Source organism: Siphateles boraxobius, unplaced genomic scaffold (assembly GCF_051911475.1).
Source record: "Siphateles boraxobius isolate OS27281-9 unplaced genomic scaffold, OSU_SipBor_1 118, whole genome shotgun sequence".
Taxonomy (NCBI): Eukaryota; Metazoa; Chordata; class Actinopteri; order Cypriniformes; family Leuciscidae; genus Siphateles; species Siphateles boraxobius.
In genome coordinates, this window is record NW_027508720.1 from 2,821,114 (window position 1) to 2,841,529 (window position 20,416).

General features: G+C 42.6%; 1 protein-coding gene across 1 annotated transcript; it reads left to right on the forward strand.

Annotated features, from left to right (window-relative positions):
• Positions 1 to 1,418: 1,418 nt before the first annotated feature.
• On the forward strand, positions 1,419 to 12,169 carry LOC143710744 (5-hydroxytryptamine receptor 3A-like). Its single transcript, XM_077201874.1, has 8 exons — positions 1,419 to 1,583; positions 1,979 to 2,023; positions 2,116 to 2,222; positions 2,485 to 2,654; positions 2,744 to 2,910; positions 3,000 to 3,210; positions 4,099 to 4,290; positions 11,778 to 12,169. Exons 1-8 carry the CDS (start codon positions 1,419 to 1,421, stop codon positions 12,074 to 12,076), a joined length of 1,356 nt encoding a protein of 451 aa, XP_077057989.1. The 3' UTR covers positions 12,077 to 12,169.
• The last annotated feature ends 8,247 nt before the right edge of the window (positions 12,170 to 20,416 follow it).

Genomic DNA, 20,416 nt, shown 5'->3' on the forward strand with positions numbered 1-20,416 from the left:
CTCTGAGCGACCCCCACATGTGTATTTCCACTGTAAGCCTCTTGAGCATGTGTCTTTCCCTTGGCAAGCCACCTTGCCACCCCTGGGGTTGAAATATTCCACCTGCGGCTGGACACCCCAGTGTTCTCCATATGTCTCCTTCGGGTCATATGTGTATTCTCTAAGTCCCCCCCTCTGGGTTGGCAGTAATTGCATATTTCCCCTAAACTTTGGGATATGCTCCCCAGTGTACCTTGGTATTCCTGGGCTAAATAGGAGTCCTTTGTCCGTGCCAGTCTCACGACAGGGATCTCAGATTTACGCAGGGCACTGGAAGACAGCTGAGAAGGTGGCGTGATTAGACTGGTAACCCCATTCGTCGTCATCCGACGTAACTCGGAGTGACAACGAAAGGGAACGTCTCGGTTACGTATGTAACCCTCGTTCCCTGAGTAGGGAACGGAGACGTTACGTCTTCCTGCCACTCTCCGCTGTACCGCGGGGATCGCCTGAGCTCAGTCTTGGCTCCTCAGCGAAGAAACATATCTGCCTGTTGCCGGCGTCCTCCTTTTATACCCACGAGGTAAGGCGGAGATACGCTATGCAAATTCCGCAGACCCATGGCATTTCTTTGCCATTGGCTCGTTTTGTAATACTCGAAGTCAATAGGCGTTCTAAGCGAAACCCCATTCGTCGTCATCCGACGTAACGTCTCCGTTCCCTACTCAGGGAACCAGGGTTACATACGTAACCGAGACGTTTTCAGGGGTGCTTTATAGCTTCCTGGTCTATGACGTCATCTATGATGTCTCGTCGTTCCATTGGACTGATTATACACGTGCTTCACGACGCAATCACGCAGGGCGTTCCCACCACATCTCAACGCAACTCGAGTTCCCTTGAAAGGGAAGTACTTTTTTAAAAAAGAAAGTTTTACTTTTTTATTGATAAGGGTCAATTTCATTAAGGCTCAAATTTCACCTTCAGCTTATGACCCTTCAATCTCTTATGTGATTATTTTTTCTGTACAGTACTTTGGTTGTTTAAAAGTGCTTAACAAATAAAGTTGGACTGGATTGGAACACTTGGCTCATTTTGATGAAATAATTTTTATTTTATTTTGGGTGAATAAATAATAAATGTTAATTGAGAAATTTAAGTGATCAGTTGATGATCTGCCAAACATTATATGAAACATTAAATAAAATGATGTTTAAATTCTTAAAATGTATTATAAACTGTTGTCCACTCTTCGGTCTCAAATGACAAAAAGATGTTCAATTGATATTTTACTTATTTCACTGAACTGAAAACACTTATTTGCATGTAATGTTTATAATAAAATATAAAAATAAATCATAAATTTATAATTAAATGTTTTTCATGACTACCTTTTCTTATTTTGTTTAATATATTAATTTATTCTTACAGCACTATTAATGAAACCTGCAGGGACTATTAACTGCTCCGAACCGACTACAGATACTCTTTTAACAGCCCTGAAGGACAACATCTTAGGCAAAACTGAAGTGAGGCCAGTTATTTACCCGGAAACTCCCACAAACATCAGTGTGAGCTTCATTCTGTATGGAATTTTAGATGTGGTAAGTTTATTTAATATCACTGGCAATCAAATGTGTGGGAGTTAAGACAAAAGAGTGAGTTGCTTAAGAAAAGAAAAAAACAGATCAGAGGCAAGAATCTGAAAGCGGGTAGAAATACAGGGCTGAGTGAGGATGTGTATTTCAAGAAATGGACCAAGCATTGAACCCTAAGGAATCCTTCAAATTTATGAATTATAATTTATATAATAAAAAAAACTTTACAGTTTTTCATTTAAAGAGCACTTGCTTTTCCTGCTCGCCACTTTGCTGTCATATTGAGCTGGTTTGTGAATGATATTTTAGAATTCAATCAATTAAGAAATCAATGTTAAGGAGCATGTCTTTAGGCAATTGTGGGGGGAAAATTATGTACATTCTTAATTTTTTTTTTTCAGGATGAAAAAGCTCAATTATTTGACTCGTACATTTGGGTGGATATGGTAAGACCTTCTGCAGCCTTTTTTAGGCATTTAAAGAAGAGATCCCTCACTATTTCGTGCAGCCTTTATTATTATGATATTTTGTTTTGTAGTTTTGGAATATTGAAGGTTTGAGCTGGGATCCTGTTGAATGTGGAACAGACAGAATCTCACTGCCAAGAAAACAACTGTGGAGGCCTGATATTGTCATCAATGAATTGTGAGTTCAAAAGTATCAAGCTATTATATTTGATTTACTGTATGTTAATGCTGATTATTGCAAATAAATCAGAAATCTTTCACCTGCATATCATGAAATGTTACAAGACTTTTTGCACTTTGGTACATTTGACTAAAAAGCACACTCAAAAGCTTTAATAAATGTGATGGATAATAGAAGGAATGCCCTGTAATATTAGTATACTACCCTTTCCTAATGCTGCTGTTTTTTTTTTTTTTATTGTTTTGTTTTTACTCTAAAGCATGGATGAAAATAAAGTCCCAGACACATATTACCTCTATGTCAAACATACTGGTAATGTAATAGATGGTTTTCCAGTTCATGTGATCAGTTCCTGCAACATGGACATCTACACCTTTCCATTCGATATTCAGAACTGTTCATTTACTTTTAATTCATACAAGCTCTTTGGTAAGTTGGCTTGACTGGAGGGTCCATTTCAGTTATAACTACAACATTTGTGACCCCATCATCTCTCATTTGTTTGGTCTTCTCTACAGCGGTGGATGTTCAATTTTCTTTTGTTGAACCAGTGGAGAAAACACTTAAAAATTCCCTAGATGCAATGCAAACTAAAGGAGAGTGGGAGCTAGTCACCATGTTAGCCGAAAAACCTACACTACTTCCTGAAGAGCTAAACAATACTTGTGATGCACTCATTTACTATGTATGAACACACAGAAGTTCAATTTCTATAACTTGAATAAGGATAATTTAGGAAAAAATAATTTACAGTTTTTATATTTTATGATTCAGATGGTTCTCAGGCGTCGACCCACCATGTACGTGGTGAACCTCCTGATTCCCAGCTGTTTCCTCATTACTGTAGATCTATTCAGCTTTCTTCTGCCACCTCAGAATGTGGATCGATCTTCCTTCAAAATGACCCTCATCTTGGGTTACACTGTGTTCCTGCTGCTAATGAATGACCTGCTGCCCGTCACAGGAAACACATTACCTCTCATAAGTTTGTATAGGAGCTTTTTATTGTAGCATTTTTCATAACCAGGCATGTGACAAGTTCCAGAGTCAAGTACTTATTCTGGCTGCTCTGTAAGAAAAATGCTTAAGTTAAGTAACAGCTTGCACCAGTGTAAACCCTTTTTTGGCGTTAAAAAATTACTGTCAGGATTTACTACAGACATGCAGTGAGAAATTCTGGTTACACTTTATTTTAATGTATCCTCGTTACAGTGTAATTATATATTTTAAGTACTGAGACATAGTAATTGACTACATGTAGCCTACTTACTTTAGGGTTAGGGTAGGATTAGGGTTTGGGGTTAGTTTGTAATTGCATGTCATTTTCATGTTTAAAGTTTGTTGGATTAAATCCAGTGTGTAGCAAGATTTAACCATTTGAATTGTGGAATGTTCATAAAATTTCCTATTACAATCCTATGTCCAAATATGTCAAATATAGCCATATAAAGGGCGTGGCCCCGTAATTGCTGCCTGCAATAGTTTTCTCTACTTGGTTAATTGAGCATATCGATTACCAAGCCACGTTATTTTTAATTCGCTGTGACCCTACACTAATTTGCGCTGCTCTTGGTAGATTGTGATGGTCATTATGGAAACGAGCTGGCTGCGTCTTTATTTTGCACATTGTCAGTAGATCGCCCGCAAAACTTTCCTCTCCCATCTTAGCTTTTATAGAATTGCAGTCTCACAAAAATTTGCCCTGCTTTATAAATCTGGCCCAAAAATGTCTTGTCACTTGTCACAGTCATTGCTGGTTATGGCCGTTATAAAGCATATTTTCCTCTCTTGCCAGCCGGCATTAATATTGTAAAGTTTTAGCTTATTTTTGAAACATTACATTTCCTCTCTTTTATATCCAATCTCTTTCCAGATGTGTTTTTCTCTCTCTGCTTGGCACTGATGGTGGCCAGTCTTCTGGAGACAATTTTTATCATAAATATTCAGTGTGGTTCCTGTAACTATGGACTGTTACCTCTATGGGCCAAGGTGCTTTTCCTCAACTACCTTGCTAAACTTGTTTTTTTAAGCAAGAAACCCAGTGACAAAAACTGTGATCCTGAAGGTGAGTCTTACATGCAAAATTAAATATGTCTGTCTAGTGTTGTTTATAAAATTAAAACCTGCCAGATAAATGTACTGATGATCCGCTGTGGTGACACCACAAGCTAAAGTTTTAACTAATAATTAAAACTTAATTAGAACTAATAATTTACAAATGTCATTAATGGTTCATTTCCACCGAGAGGTACGGTACGGCACAGCACAGTACAGTACAGTACAGTACAGTACGCAATTATTTTCGTTTCCGCTGTCAAAAGTTGTGAATGGTACAAAAATGCCAAACCTACTACTTTTTTCGGTACCCTTCCATTGGGGTACCTAGCACAATGATACGGTACCTAAAGGGTGGAGCTAGACTCACTGTAGAATGTTGATTGGTTGGCAGAGAATCATCACTTGCTCGTTCTTAAGGGAACATAAGAAGCGCCATTTTTTAATATACAGTTGAAATATAATACTTCTGTTAATGTGTCACGACATGTAGCTTTAAGAGTTTTTCAGGCGAGAATGTAGTTGTATAAAGCTCAAATATGCGGTTTATTTATAAAGATTTATGAAAATTTGATCCAGGTTTTGAGATGCATTCCAGGCGATCACTTGGCGCTCGGCACTCATGTACCCCGCCTGGAACAGCCTTTCCTCGGCTAGTTCTTCTGACATTTGCCTCTGACTCTGAAGTCTCTGTAGTGGTTAAACATGAGATATAATTAGTCTTGTGTATAACTATAGGGGGATCTTTGGTCTTGTGAATCTATAATTTGTTCCCTGGCCAATCGTTTTGGCTGAGGGCTAAGTGAAGTTTCATAACTTTATATATTTAGGCCATTTAACTTTACCGTTGTAACATTAGACTAGAGCGCTGACTTTGTATGTATGACTGAATTGTTTGCTTTATTTCTTATAGTATAGTTTCTTTTACCTTTTACTTATATTTGTAATAATGGCTATTATTGATAAAACTAAAATTTAACAAAAAAAGGGTTGAGTTTTGTAATTTTTAATTGTATTACTGTGAAGATGATCACTGTAATGTTGTTTACTGCAAAATTTGATGTTTAGTACAAATGCACATATTGTCTGGACCATATTAATACGTTTAATATTTTTAAAATCTAAACGAAAAGAGGCAGGGTTGTGTTTTATATTTCATTTTCTTATAAAGAGGCTAATGTTATTTATGGAGTGAATATAATCAATACGTGTTGACTGAACCACATTTGTGTGGCTATAATGTTTAAGATTTCTTTAAATGAAAACGAAAAGAGGCAGGGTGATGTTCCCTTTCGAGGGAACTCGCGATATGTCAATGACGCTTTGGGAACGCTTCCAGCGTGATTGCGTCTGTAGCATCTATGTCAACTGATTATGAACATTGTAAGAAGCTTCCGCTTCGCATGCTCCGCTCCCACCTGTCACTTTTTGACGAAAGTGGCCAGGCTCGCGGTCCTCAGGGTGCAGGACCCCCTGCTGCCGAGGCAGCATGTAGAATGCATTCCTGGGCATCGAAATGGATCTCTTAGCGGGGTTGGACACGGGTCCGAGGGCCTTATCTCCTCCCTTACCTGAGCGATCCAGTGCTCTAGCTCCAAGGAGGTAGATGTATTGAGCATTGAAAGTGACTCAATCAGGGGGGAAGAGGATTCACCATCTCTTTCCCCAGCGGATGAGGAGCTGGTGGAGGTGATTACTCGGGCTGTAGATAAATTACATATTGAATGGCCAGCCGAGAAAAGGGGCGATCTTCCCAAAAGTAAATTAGACGAGCGCTTCCTTACTTCTAATGTTTCACCTCCATCAAAGGGCCTTCCATTTTTCCCCGATCTGCACAGTGAGCTGTCTAGATCGTGGAATAAGCCATACTCGTCCCGTCTTTTCAGCCCCCAATTTCACGTTTATTCAGATATTAGGGGGTTGAAAAAGTATGGCTATGGGGCGATGTCCCGGGCAGAACAGACGCTTGCAAGCTATCCGTCTCTCGGTTCAGCATCGTCCCTGAAGGCCTCGGCTTTGCCCACTAAGCAATTAAAACCACATCAAATTCAGTGGGCAAAGCATATACGGCAGCAGGTCGTGTGCCATGTGCCAGGTCGTGTACCTTCACACCATGGCAGTGCTCCAAGCATATCAGGCTGACCTGCTGGGGGATTTGGACAGAAGTGAGGGAGTGGGGCCCGATGAGGTTCGAGAATTTCTAAAGAGAAAGATAGAGCTTATCTTTTAGATTCTCCTCTTAGTCCTTCTGGTCTCTTCGGCAACGCTGTTAATTCAGTTGTCGAGAGGTTCCAAGAGGCTAAGAAACAGTCAGAGGCTTTTAGAAAATGTCTCCCTCACCGTGTCCAACCCCCTGGGGTTGCTGGGTGTGAGCAGCCCAGTCGTCTTGCTCCTCATACCGAGCACAACAAAAAGAGAGTGTTGCGTCTCATGCCCCTCCACAAAAATACTGGTAACAGACCCAACACTCTCAGCCGAAGTCTTCAAAGCAGAAGCCGGATCTGAGGACCGTTCTTCAGGCTAAGAAGGCTTCGGCTCAAAAGAGGTCCTGACGCCACCGGCGTCAGTCCAGTGAGGGCAGCCCCAACCGGGGTGGAGTGGTGTACACCTCAGTATACGGTGCCAGTTCCATATCGGTGCCCTCAGGGGACCATTCTGCCAACCCCGCCACCCTTGGTGCTTTGGGGCGCAGCGGCCTCCAGCGAGCTTTTGGCGCAATGTCAACTCAACATTACGTCAGACTCGCGCCCTCTGAGGGGGTTTCGTGTGTGTCCTGCCAGCATGCTTCAGGTCCCAGAACTGGTTAGGCCAGCCTCGAGAGCCTGGTTCCCTTAGTAGATTTTCTGGCAGAGGGGAAGAATCTGCCAAACATATCTCAATAGGTCTACCTTTCAGTAGAGAAAGGCTACAGAATTCAGTTTGGTTCTCGTCCTCCAGGCAACAACGGGGTGTTGCTCACGTTAGTGCATCCTGATTAGGCTCTGGTAATGGAGCAAGAGGGGAAAGCTCTGTTAGCAAAGGAGGCTGCAGAGCAGGTGTACTCACCCAACAGAGAATCGGGTTTTTACGGACGTTATTTCATTGTTCCAAAAAAGGATGGAGGGTTGCGTACCATAGTAGATCTTCGTCTTTTGAATCGTTCTGTTCAGAAACTCAAGTTCAAGCTGCTGACACTCAAACAGATTGTGACTCAAATCAGATCCGAAGACTGGTTTGTCACCATAGATCTGAAAGACGCATACTTCCATGTCTCCTTCCTTCTTCAGCACAGGATTCCTGAGGTTTTCTTTCGGGGGCAAAGAATACCAGTATCGGGTGCTTCCATTCGGTCTAGCTCCGCACCCCGCACTAGGGGTGTAACGATACATGTATTCGTATTGAACTGTTTGGTATGAGGCTTTCACTGAAGGTGAAAATCACAATTTTAAGTCACCATTTTGGTGATCAATGTTTGCTTTAGTTGGGCCCTTGACTTGACCCTAAAGTTTTTAACTTTAAATTTTGTTTGGCTGCTGAAACTGAGTGGTGAACAGCCAGATGAACAAAGAGTAAAGGTGATCTGATGGTGTTGGTTATGTTTTGACCTAATCATCAGAGTTCAAAATATTGACATCAAATTTACATCGACACTTTGACGTCAATATGATTTTCATTTTTGACCTATTTTGTGACGTTATTTTGACATCAATGTTTGATGTCATATTGATGTTAAATTGATGTTAAGGTGCCCGCTGGGATGACTGATAAATAATATTTTACATTTTGAGTAGGTTATATGATTGATTCATTATTTAGCCTATTTTTTAGACATGTTACAACCGTCCCTGATATGTGTTACAACCGTCCCTGTACACTGGGATAGTTGTAACAGTGGAGAGACTGTATTAAAATTAATTTTGCAACCTGTACATATTTCATAATAACTCTTAAATACATTGTTTCAGCAGCTGAAAGATTGAAGTTTATAATATAACAAATTGGTTATTCCAGTATAAATGGTTTTTGATTTATTGCTAAAAATTGCAAAAAGTGTTACAACTGTACCTGCTCTCCCCGATCTCATACCTGGGTGAATAGTATTCTGTGAGTTTTGTTTCAGTTTATAGACGTGCTCAAGAAAAAAAAAGTTCACCGAGACAAAAGCACAATATTTTATTTTGATTGTAAGTGGACACATACAAAAGTAGACATATCGGAGATAATTTTTTCATATTTATTTTTTCTGTATGGCCATAAATGATGGAGCAATTTAAGTCTATTGTGCTACTATGTGAAGAAAATCCAGCAAAACACGGCGGCGCATTTGCTGACCCCAGAGGGTTACAAATTATTTTTCTTTCAATAATTAGGAAATTGCACTGGCATTTCTATCTTTTTGCTGTATCGAAAATGTACCAAACCATGACACCACTGTAACGTATCGAATTAAACTGAGAATTTTGTGAACCGTTACACCCCTACCCCGCACATTCACAAAGTGCTTAGATGCAGCTCTGGCCCCGCTCAGACTGCAGGGCATACGCATTCTGAATTACATAGACGACTGGCTGATTCTAGCGGAATCAGAACAGTTGGCGGTTCGGCATTGAGATGTCGTCCTTGCGCATATACAGAGATTGGGGTTAAGGCTCAATGCCAAGAAGAGTGTGCTTTCTCCAGGACAGAGGACCATTTTTCTTGGTGTGGTCTGGGATTCAGTCACTATGCGAGCCGTCCTATAGCCCGCTCGTGTAGCTGCTATCCTCACACCCACGAAACAGATACAGCTAGGCCAGTCATGCTCTGTGAAACAGTTCGAGAGACTGTTAGGCCTCATGGCAGCAGCGTCCAATGTGATACCCTTTGGCCTGCTGTACATGAGAACTTTGTAGTGGTGGCTCAGGAGCAGAGGGTTATCCCCAAGGGGAAACCCACACCGTACGATCAAGATCACGCAGCGGTTTCACCGCGCCTTGGTTATATGGAGGAAACATTGGTTCCTGTCCCAGGGACGGTGTTGGGAGCTCTTTGCCATCGAGTTGCGATCTCGACAGATGCTTCCCTTACTGACTGGGGAGCGGTAATGGAAGACAGCTCAGCTCAGGGTCTGTGGAGAAGTCATAATCTCTCTTGGCACATACATTGCCTGGAGATGATGGCCGTCTTCAATGCATTGAGACATTTCCTCCCAGAACTGAGGGGCCATCGTGTGCTTGTCCGGGCAGACAACACCTCGGTGGTCTCTTACATAAATCATCAGGGGGGTCTGCGTTCGCGTCTACTCTGCAAACTGGCGCACCAGAGACCTGTGGTCCCTGGGGAAAATACTCTCTTTGAGGGCAGTGTATATTCCAGGGGGCCAGAATATAGGAGCAGACACCCTGTCGAGGCAGGGGCTGAGGCCAGGGGATTGGAGACTCCACCCCGAGGCGGTGGAGCAAATATGGGAGTTTTACGGCCATGCAGAAGTGGATCTGTTTGCGTCTCAGTACACGACGCGCTGTCCACTTTGGTTCTCCCTCACTCACCCAGCCCCCCTGGGGCTGGATGCTATGATGCAGACGTGGCAGATGCTATGTCTGTACGCATATCCCCCTGTTGCTCTGCTCCCAGGAGTTTTGGAGAGAGTTCGCCAGGATGGAATAAACCCACTGCTAGTAGCACCACGCTGGCCGAGTCAAATTTGGTTTGCGGACCTAATTCATCTCTTCGACGGCCCTCCCTTGTAGATCCCGATCAGGAGAGACCTTCTGTCTCAGGCAGGGAGCACAATATTTCACCCCCGGCCAGAGATTTGGAAACTATGGGTTTGGCCTCTGAGGGGACCTCTGATGGGTTGTTGAGACCATTTTAAGCTCCAGAGCTCCCACTACAAGGAAATTATATGCACTGAAATGGAGAGTTTTCACTACTTGGTCTTACCAGCGTCAGTGGGAATCGGTTAACTGTTAAGTTAGTACAGTACTTGAGTTTCTGCAAGATCACTTTGCATCAGGTTTATGTCCATCCACCCTAATGGTCTACGTGGCGGCCATTGCGGCTTTCCACGCCCCGGTGGGTAGTACATCGTTGGCTTGGGACCTTTCTATAGTGCTAGAAGACCTGTCTAGGGCTCCATTTGAGCCCTTAGTTTCGGTCTCAGAGAAATTTCTTACACTTAAGACCATCTTTCTGTTAGCTATTTCGTCCCTCAAAAGAGTCGGAGACCTTCAGGCCCTTTCGTTTTCTCCCACCTGCCTTGAGTTTGCCCCCGGCATGGTCAAGGCTTTCTTATACCCCAAACAGGGATACGTCCCTAAGGGGCCGACCATTATTCCGAGGCCTATTGTGCTGCAGGATTTCTGTCCTCCTACGTTTACCTCTTTGGACCAGGAAGAGCTGAACCTCTTGTAACTTATGTTCATCGGACTTCTCCGTGGAGAAAATCCGATCAGTAATTTGTCTGCTTTAGATCACCCAAGATAGGTCTTCCAGCCTCTAAGCACGGTTAGAAAGTGGATAGCTGAGGCTATTTCTCTTGCTTATGAGTCCTCTGACCAGCCGTGCCCTTTGGTGGTCAGAGCTCATTCCACTAGGAGCATGGCGGCCTCTAAAGCCTTATTATCTTGGGTTTCTCTCAAAGACGTTTGCGATGCGGCTGGTTGGTCCTCACAGCTCACTTTCGTGAGGTTTTACACCCTGGACCTGGACGCTGGCCCAGGGTCTCAGGTGCTGAGTGCTTAGTGTTAGTTCTGACAACAGGCTGACACTCAGGCATTCGGAAGTTTGGCGATTTGGGTTTGGGTTAGAAGATGCTTCACCCTGCCATACTTCCTGCATCCCTGTGATCGACTTGCTTCAGCAATTTATAAGCTAATGTCGGTTTGTACTGGATGCGCTTTTATCTCTTCCTGGTCATGACGTCACCCGCCTGTGACGTTCATTGCTTCCATTGGACTAGTTGACATAGATTCTTCAGACACAATCATGCTGGAACCATTCCCAAAGCGCCATTGACGCATCGTCTCATTCCCTACTCAGGGAACAAGGGTTACAGTCGTAACCTGAGACGTTTTATAACATATCTTGAGCTGAGTGACGCTTTCAAGAATGGCAGGTGGTTCCATTTGGAGAATTACCGGACTCGCGTCCTCGGGAGTTATTCTCCTGAGTCGGACTTGGCAAGTCCGAACTTTGCGTACTTAGAAACGCCTAATGTCAGCGCTTGTCTTCTTGTGACAAACAGCCACATGCCGTTTTTTAAGAACAAGATCTACTGTATGTCATCCATTGTTGTTTACTAAGTCGCTTTCTTCTTCGCGCGAAAATGACGTCGATCATTTCTTTCCGGTATAGGCTACACCACGTCTATCAAGTAAAAGTACTGCTGACGGTGTAAACTCAAGCCAGATCAGGGTTTACCGTCCCGAATCGTACTGTACTGTACCATACCGTACCGCTAGGTGGAAATGAGCCATAATAATATTCCATGTATGTATATAAAAAAATATATTTCTACAACTTCTTTTGTACCTGTAGAGCACAGAACTGAGAACAAACGCTGTGATCCTGTAGTTGACACCCCTCCGAGCGAAGCGGTCCATAACTCAACTCCTATTCTTCAGGAACTGAGGAAGATAAGCCACGAGTTACTATCCATCCGTCAGCAGGTCGATAAACATTTTAAAACTGATGAGAGCGCAGATGAGTGGGTACATTTGGGTGAAGTCATTGACCGCTTGCTTTTTGGGATATATATTATCTTTCTCTCAGTGAGTTTCATCACTATATTTGTAATTTGGCTGTCCTGGTACGGCAAAAATACATCAGTGGTATAACTGAACTGCTGCATAAAAAGTAGTGCTGTTAAGTGTATATGATCAATTAAGCTGTAAAAATTTTGCCATTTATTTAATTAAATGGTCTGTAATGAATGTTAAGTTGTGTATTTGTTTTTATTGATGTTTGAAATCCAACTGATTGATTTAAATGCATGTTGTAGGATGTTTATTTGCAAATGTACTTAGTTAATATGTTTAGTAAGTTATGATAGAATGATTGCTTCAAGAAACTCTGATGAGTTTCTGACAAAGGGTCAGTATAGCAGTGGAAAATTAATTGAAAACTAAAGCACTGTAAAAACATTATTATGTGTTAATATTACAAATGGCTAAGCAGTTTTAGATAACTGTATTTTGATGGGAGTTTATATATAGATACAGTTCATGATTTCTGTTTTTGGTCTTTTGAGAAATCAATGGTTGGTTGGGAAATGGTTGAAATAATATTAATTATAATAACAAAAAATCCTTCTTACTGTTGTTTGAAATAAGTGATTTTTTTGTGCAACTTTTTAATATTTGAAAGACCTGCCTTCATAAAAAAAAGATAGAAAAAAGGCCAACCAAGACTTGACCATGACCTTTTCAATGATTCAAGGATGCCAAGTAGGTTAACACAAAACATGAATTGTTACACCATGAATGTTAACCTTCCCTTTACAGTTCATTACAAGTACATCCTTTACATATTTACATTTAAGAGTTTAGTAAAAAAATTAGAATATTAAATATGGTCACCCCATTATAGATGTGAATTATGCTGGTGGAATGTAGTTTTTTGCCAGTATTAGGTTATTGAATTTACTTTATGCATATGCAAGAATAAGTTGAAAATATAAGCAAACATTTTAGTGAATATATACTGTGAATGTATATATATATATATATATATATATATATATATTTAATTTTAGCTGTGTGTGTGTATATATGTGTGTGTGTGTGTATATATATATACATATACATATACACAAAGACACAGTATATATATATTCAGTCTAGTCTATAACTTTTCATTATAGTCCTTGTATTGTGTGGTGCGTCACATGTACAAGGGTGTCACTATACTGTATCTTGATATGTAAAATTTATTCACAAAAAATACATACTGTACAACAGTGAAAATTGGCATTTAATTTTAGCTTTTCAGTTTCCATTATAATTTCCTCCTGATCTAAAAAACGAATTGCTTTGGTATTCAATGCCTTGATGCAGTGGGGTTACACACATAACCCCAGACGTTCCCCTTCAAAGTGAAACTTTAATGCTGTGTCATGGCATTTACTCTATGGGAAATGTAATACCAATGCCACCACGCTACGGGAAGAGTCTGCCCCACAAGGGATTGCGATCCTGGGGTTGAATTTGCATAAAAACATTAAGACCATCCTGCCACAGCACATACATCATGTAAGGATGCACCCCTAGCAAGAGCATTAGAAGATGAGACACACCTAGTGGAGGGGGACCTGACCCCTAATGTTTGGCTCATTTTACTTTTTTTTAAATGCACCGCGTAAGTGACTCAAACTCACAGCACTGTCAGAGACAATTTACTCAACCGTTTGGCCACTCCACAAGTATTGCATTTACATGAGGTAAAGTTTAATCGCAATACTGCCAAAATCATATTACGGTTTTATATTATAGAGAATATATATATTTTATAAATATATACATGTATATTTTTTTTACTTGCCTCCAGTGGATCCATTTACAGAAAACGTCTTAGGTTACGACTGTAACCATAGTTCTCTGAGAGAGGGAACGAGACGATGCGTCAACGACGCTTTGGGAACGCTTCCAGCATGAATGTGTCACCGGGTGAACAACCCAGGAACCAAAAAATTGTTGACTCATTTCTAGGGGGAAGAAATGCCTGTGTAACACCGGACTGGCTCTGGGTTTACCTGTCATGGCCGCCGACCATAATGAGCGCCAGCTGAAGCCAATGATTAGCGCTTCATTGAACCACATGCCTGGGAGAAAGGAGTATAAAGAGAGAGACTTGAAGCACAGAAGGGGTGAAGAAATGCTCTGGCAATAGGAAAGCTCTACAGGAGTGCTCTAGTGGATTGTAGCAGCGGTAGTGAGCGGTGACAAGTGCAGAAAGCAGAGGTTTAAGACCTGATCGGTGTTCTATGTCGAGTCCCCCGCGACATGCTCATTAAGTGAGTCTTTTTGAAGAAACCACGAACAGCAACGCAATGAAGTAAGTGAGAAAACTTCACAGAGGAAGAAGGAGAGTGACTGGGAGAAAAGAGAGTGGAAACCCGCTGCAGGATTCACGTGATTCACCGAGGAAAAGTTAAGTGCACCCCTTTTATGATTCACCTTTTGGAGAAAGACACATGTGAAGATTGCCATCATCAGTGTACGACTAACCTGTGTTTGTGGGGAGTGTGGGTAATCCTGTTGACAGTAACAGTAGTGGCTGGGAAGATCGCTGAATCCATGTTCATCTTCTGAGTCCACTATTATTTGGTTCATCCATCCTATGAAGAAAAGAGAAACGAGTTGTTTAATTGCTGTGAAGATAGAGTGAGTTTGCAGTGTCTGAAAGAGTGAGTTTGCAGTGTCTGAAAGAGTGAACTAAACACGTGTGGAGATTTACAAGAGTGATTTATGCACGAGTGCGGTGAGATCAAACAACTGTGTTTCTCTGAGTTTCTGACGGATGAAATTGACCCATAACTTTGAAGATTCTTTCGAATTGATCTGTCCCCTCAACTGTGTCCAGGTCTCTGGGATTGTGTGTATGGTGCAGAGGAGAACAGCTCAACGCACCTCTATTGCCACCGTTCACGAGCACTGTACTCCACGCCAAAGAAGGTCCAGCCTCCCTATTTCTCCCAACGGTGCCGTTCTAACCTACCCAGAACGAGAGCGAAGACTGGTAAAGTACCCCGTTTCTGTCTTCGAAGTCACTGTCTGTTCCACGAGCTTATGCAACGAGTCTGACTGCGAGAGAAGCCACTGCCTGTTCCACGAGTTTATTCAACGAGTCTGCTGACGAGAGAAGTCACTGTCTGTCCCACGAGCTTATGCAACGAGTCTGACGACGAGGGAAGCCACTGTCTGTCCCACGAGCTTATGCAACGAGTCTGACGAGGAGAGAAGCCACTGCCTGTCCAACGAGCTTATGCAACGAGTCTGACGACGAGGGAAGTCACTGCCTGTCCCACGAGCTTAAGCAACGAGTCTGACGATGAGAGGAGCCACTGCCTGTCCCACGAGCTTATTCAACGAGTCTGACGACGAGAAGAGCCATTACCCGTCCCATGAGCCACCAGGAGAGGGATATACTTACTTGAAGAACGGAAGAGTACCTACCAGCACTCCCCTCCCCGTATCGCACCAAAGCCACAGCCACGAACGTCCCTGCCCCTGCTTTTATTCCTTTTTAATTTTAATAAAAACGTACCTTTTAATAAAAACTTACCTTGGTTGTCTCCCTCTGGTGTCTGCTCCTCCGGAGTGTGGTAAATAACCCTTGGCCTTAACATCGGTGACAAATGCGTCTGAAGCATCGGTAAAGTACCCCGTTTCTGTCTTCGAAGTCACTGTCTGTTCCACTATTCAACGAGTCTGCTGACGAGAGAAGTCACTGTCTGTCCTACAAGCTTATTCCACGAGTCTGATGACGAGAGAAGTCACTGTCTGTCCCACGAGCTTATTCAACGAGTCTGCTGACGAGAGAAGTCACTGTCTGTCCCACAAGCTTATTAAACGAGTCTGACAACGAGAGAAGTCACTGTCTGTCCCACGAGCTTATTAAACGAGTCTGACAACGAGAGAAGTCACTGTCTGTCCAACGAGCTTATTCAACGAGTCTGACGACGAGAAGAGCCATTACCCGTCCCATGAGCCAGCAGAAGAGGGCTATACTTACTTGAAGAACGGAAGACTACCTACCAGCACTCCCCTCCCCGTATCGCACCACAGCCACGAACGTCCCTGGCCCTGCTTTTATCCCTTTTTAATTTTAATAAAAACTTACCTTTTAAACTTACCTTGGTTGTCTGCCTCTGGTGTCTGCTCTCCGGAGTGTGGTAAATAACCCTTGGCCTTAACATCGGTGACAAATGCGTCTGAAGCATCTATGTCAACTAATCCAATGGAAGGAATGAACGTCAAGGGCGGGTGACATCATGACCAGGGGTCTCATTTATAAAACTGTGCGTAGAATCCTTACTAAAAATGTACGTGCGTCCGAAAGCCAAAAATGATGTATGTAAACAAATATTCTGACTTATAAAACCGTGCGAATGCCAGAACCTGCGCTGAATTCACTTTATAAATCCCAGTCAACGGAAGATTGTGCACACATTGTGACCTTAAAAAGCTGATTTGTGTCTGAGATTGCTGCACTATTAAAATAAAAACGACGAAACTGAGAAGCCGAATTTAAAATTGAGTGACGAAGAGTGGCGGAGAATGCCGAGTGAACGCAGAAGGAAGTGAAACTCACATGCAGATGCACGCACGCAGAACTAGAGTGCAGAGATAGTGAAAGACGCGATTGTTTTAGTGCATTAACACGTGAATTCAATGCATGAGTAATTTCTGCATGAAGATGACGCATGCTAAAAAGTTAAAAGGCTGAGGAGAGCAACACAAGACGGGAAACGCATCAGCAATCGGTCATCTCAGGGACACTGATGGTATGACAACATCTCTCTTTAATTGTGTGAAGTACTGATTGTCACTTAAATCTGTGTTATTTGACTATTATAATGTACAGTATAGAGGAGAACAGTGAATAATGTCATGCTTTGGTTGTTATTTAAGTGTATGGTGCACAGTTCTCATGCGTTCATAAAAATGCAACTTTGTGTGTTCAGAAGAAATGCAACAGTGACCGAAGTTTGTCTAACTAGTTTGTGGAAATTGATAATATTGTGTATTGAATAAGGAAAGAAAGAAAGCTTAAATATGTGAATGAACAAATAGTGGGACAGTTGTATGTGTTAAAATCTTTATTTACATTGTATTTGTTCACATTTGAAAGTATAATCAGAAGTAATGATGTATCCTTTTCTTTTCTTTGTTTTTCTTTGTTTTCTTCTCCTCTTTAAGGTTATCAACCTTAATAAATCCTTCTGAAAAGTGATTTGGAGTTGTTCCCTGTGTCCCCTGTGGTTAGCTGATGCTCTTTTCGAGATAGAAGCAGATACTGATGCACAAAATTCCCAGATAACTCGACACACATGCGTCTCCTCCCCGAAACAACCAAATGTGGAGCTTACAATGCCTAGTTTTACTATGCAAATCCTCATCTGCATATCATTTGCATATGATTATTCATCCATGTGATAATATGTTTAACGGTACAAGTCATTTGGAAAATATGAAATAAGGATGTGCCGTCATTTTGTTACATTAATAAAAAATGATTTATTAGCCTTTCCTTGCCTTGTTTTTAAATAAATAAATCAAATAGTGTAAAATACATATCAGAGAAAATGATTTATATTTTTAATGGAAACAGATAGACCTTGTTGTGCATTATTTGCACAAAACGATTTAAGCAATTATCTCTGTAGTTAATACATTAAAACACAGCATGCCAGAGGAAAAGTGTTTGAAAACATTGCATCCACAACAAATATTTATATTTATTGAATATAAAAAATGTTGTAACTTCTCAGTAATGATTTCAAGTAATTGAAGTGTCTAACTCCATTTATCAGAATGGCATATTTAATCTAAATGTTTATATCAGAAGTAAAACATAGTTTAAATCATTATTTAATTTATTTAAACTGTTGTGAACATGCACTGTATTAATGATTAGGACCTATAATGAAGATTTACGGTTTTAGATAGGCTGCGTCAGTTCAACGCGCTCGCTGGCGCGGACATTTAAGAAGGGATGGATGTTTGCTTCATGTGGTAGGCTTGGTGAGTGAAAATATATTTTTTTTATTATCTTTCTGTATATGTATACATTTTCTTTAGATTTTCTGTCTAAAAGTGACCAAAAAGACATTTAACTCACCATCGGTGTCGCCAAACTGCTCCACCTCCAAAACGTTTGTACACAGGGGTCAGAGTTTGCGTGCAGGTGCGCAAATTTTCCCGTCAAGTTTGTTTTTATAAATCACAACTTATGCGTCGGAAGTGACGTACGCCTCTTTCATGACCTGTTTTGTGCGTACGCAACAGTTATAAATGAGGCCCCAGGAAGTGATAAAAGAGCATCCGGTGCAAACCGGCATTAGCTTCACACCTATTGTGAGAAACCAGTCCTCGGATCTGATTTGAGTCATGATCTGTTTGAGTGTCAGAATCTTGGACTTGAGTTCCAGCACCGAACACTCCAACAGACGAAGATCTAGTATGTGACGCAGTTCTCCTTCCTTTTTTGGAACAATGAGATAACGACTGTAAGGACTGTAAAGACACGCAATGTCGGGTGAGTACACCTGCTCTAAAGCTTTCTTTGCTAACATGGCCTTTACCTCCTTCTCCATTACCAGAGCCTGCTCGGGATGCACTAGCGTTGTAACCTGGAGGATGAGAACCAAATCTGCCTCTTACTACTAACTGCAGGACCCATAGAGATATATTCGTCAGCAGCTTCAGAGCTACCAGAAAGGTTAGGTGGACCTGAACCATACTGTCACGACCACTAGTCCTGCTAGTTTCCCCGATAACACACGACGGTCGAGCTCCCCCGAATACTGACTGTTCCCAAACTACAAATCCCACCATGCTTCACTCAGGCGCTGATTACATCCCCAACTGTGGATAATGATCATGCACGCAGATGCATCTTATCCCCAGCCCTATATAACTCACGCTAACAGCTCGCCCAATGCGAAGTCTTGTTTCACTGTTGTGTCCAATTCCGAGCGTTTCCCTGATTGTTATCCTGTGTATTCGACCCTGCTGTATCTAATCTTTGATTGTCTGCCGCCTACCCATTGACCTTCTGCCTGTTTCCTGGATCTCGTCTTGACTGCTGCCTGCCCATTGATCTCCTGCCTGTTCTCTGGATCTCATCCTGTCTTCTGCCTGCCCCTGATCCCCTGCCTGGTTCCCTTTATGCTATTGTCTGTCCTGCTCTACTGTAATCGCTGGTACTGGACCCTTGCCTGTCGACCTTGTTATATCTAAATAAACTGTTGCAAATGGATCTGACTGAGTCTGATGATTCACAACAGAAGACTTCGCCTAAAGAAGATCCAGCAACGGTATCTGCTTGGTCAGCTGCTTTCTCCGCTCAAGCCAATCAGCGCGCTGCTCACCATCACCAGCTAAACCGCTTAACCTCACTAACCGAGGATTTGATTCAAGCGCTACAAACCTCGTCCACCGATTCATCTCCGGTGCCCGTGCGTCCTTCCGCTGCACGCGCTCCTGAGCCCCAACCCTCCGCGGGTACAAACCCCCGCCTTGCCCTTCCCGAGAAGTATGACGGAAGCCCAAGTAAATGCAAGGGCTTTATCCTTCAGTGCTCAATGTATCTGGCCCAACAACCCATGTCTCATCCCACTGACGACAGCAAAATCGCCTTGGTTTTCTCGCTGCTCACCGGTCGCGCTCTAGACTGGTTCACAGCAGTATGGAGACCGGATGGTTCCTCTTTTCCCACGTTTGCCGACTTCAGAGGTTTTGGGCAGTCTTCGAACACTCCAAGGAGGGTAAGGGAGCGGAGGACCGTCTCCTGGAAATCGTGCAGGGCCGGTCTACAGCCGCTTATTATGTGCTCGAATTCCGCTTGAGTTCACGATTAATGGCCAAGCAGTATTCACGTCCGCCTTAATTGATTCTGGAGCCGCTGGTAACTTCATGTCCCAAGATTATGCCATGCACCACAAGATTGCTCTGATTCCCTGTTCCTCTCCCCTCACAGTTGAAGCAGTCGATGGGCGGCTGCTAGGCCTCAAGGCTTCCTCCTCACCGTACTAACGATTGTGCCATCGATCTGGTGCCAGGTGCCGCCCCTCCCCGCATCTTCCCGCTCTCTCAACCTGAAACCGAGGCCATGCAAAGATATATTGAGGAGGAACTGGTAAAAGGCTTCTTTCGACCTTCAACGTCCCCTGCATCAGCCGGCTTTTTCTTTGTGCAGAAGAAAGACGGCGGCCTCTGACCCTGCATTGATTATAGAGCTCTCAATGACTGCACAACCAAGTTCCACTACCGACTGTCCTAGTGCCCGCTGCATTGGAGCTCCTTCGCACGGCCAGATTCTACACCAAACTGGATCTGCGGTGTGCCTATAACCTGATCCGCATTCGCGAGGGAGACGAGTGGAAAACCGCCTTTTCCACCTGCACAGGGCACTATGAATATCTTGTTGTGCCGTTCGGCCTGGCAAACAGTCCA

Bases quoted from the DNA above. Each gene is read 5' to 3' on its own strand.
- LOC143710744 (XM_077201874.1), top strand. From the start codon at position 1,419: ATGAAACCTGCAGGGACTATTAACTGCTCCGAACCGACTACAGATACT. The intron at 2,024-2,115 runs GTAAGACCTTCT...TTTGTTTTGTAG, and splicing joins CGTACATTTGGGTGGATATG to TTTTGGAATATTGAAGGTTT. The intron at 4,291-11,777 runs GTGAGTCTTACA...TTGTACCTGTAG, and splicing joins CAAAAACTGTGATCCTGAAG to AGCACAGAACTGAGAACAAA.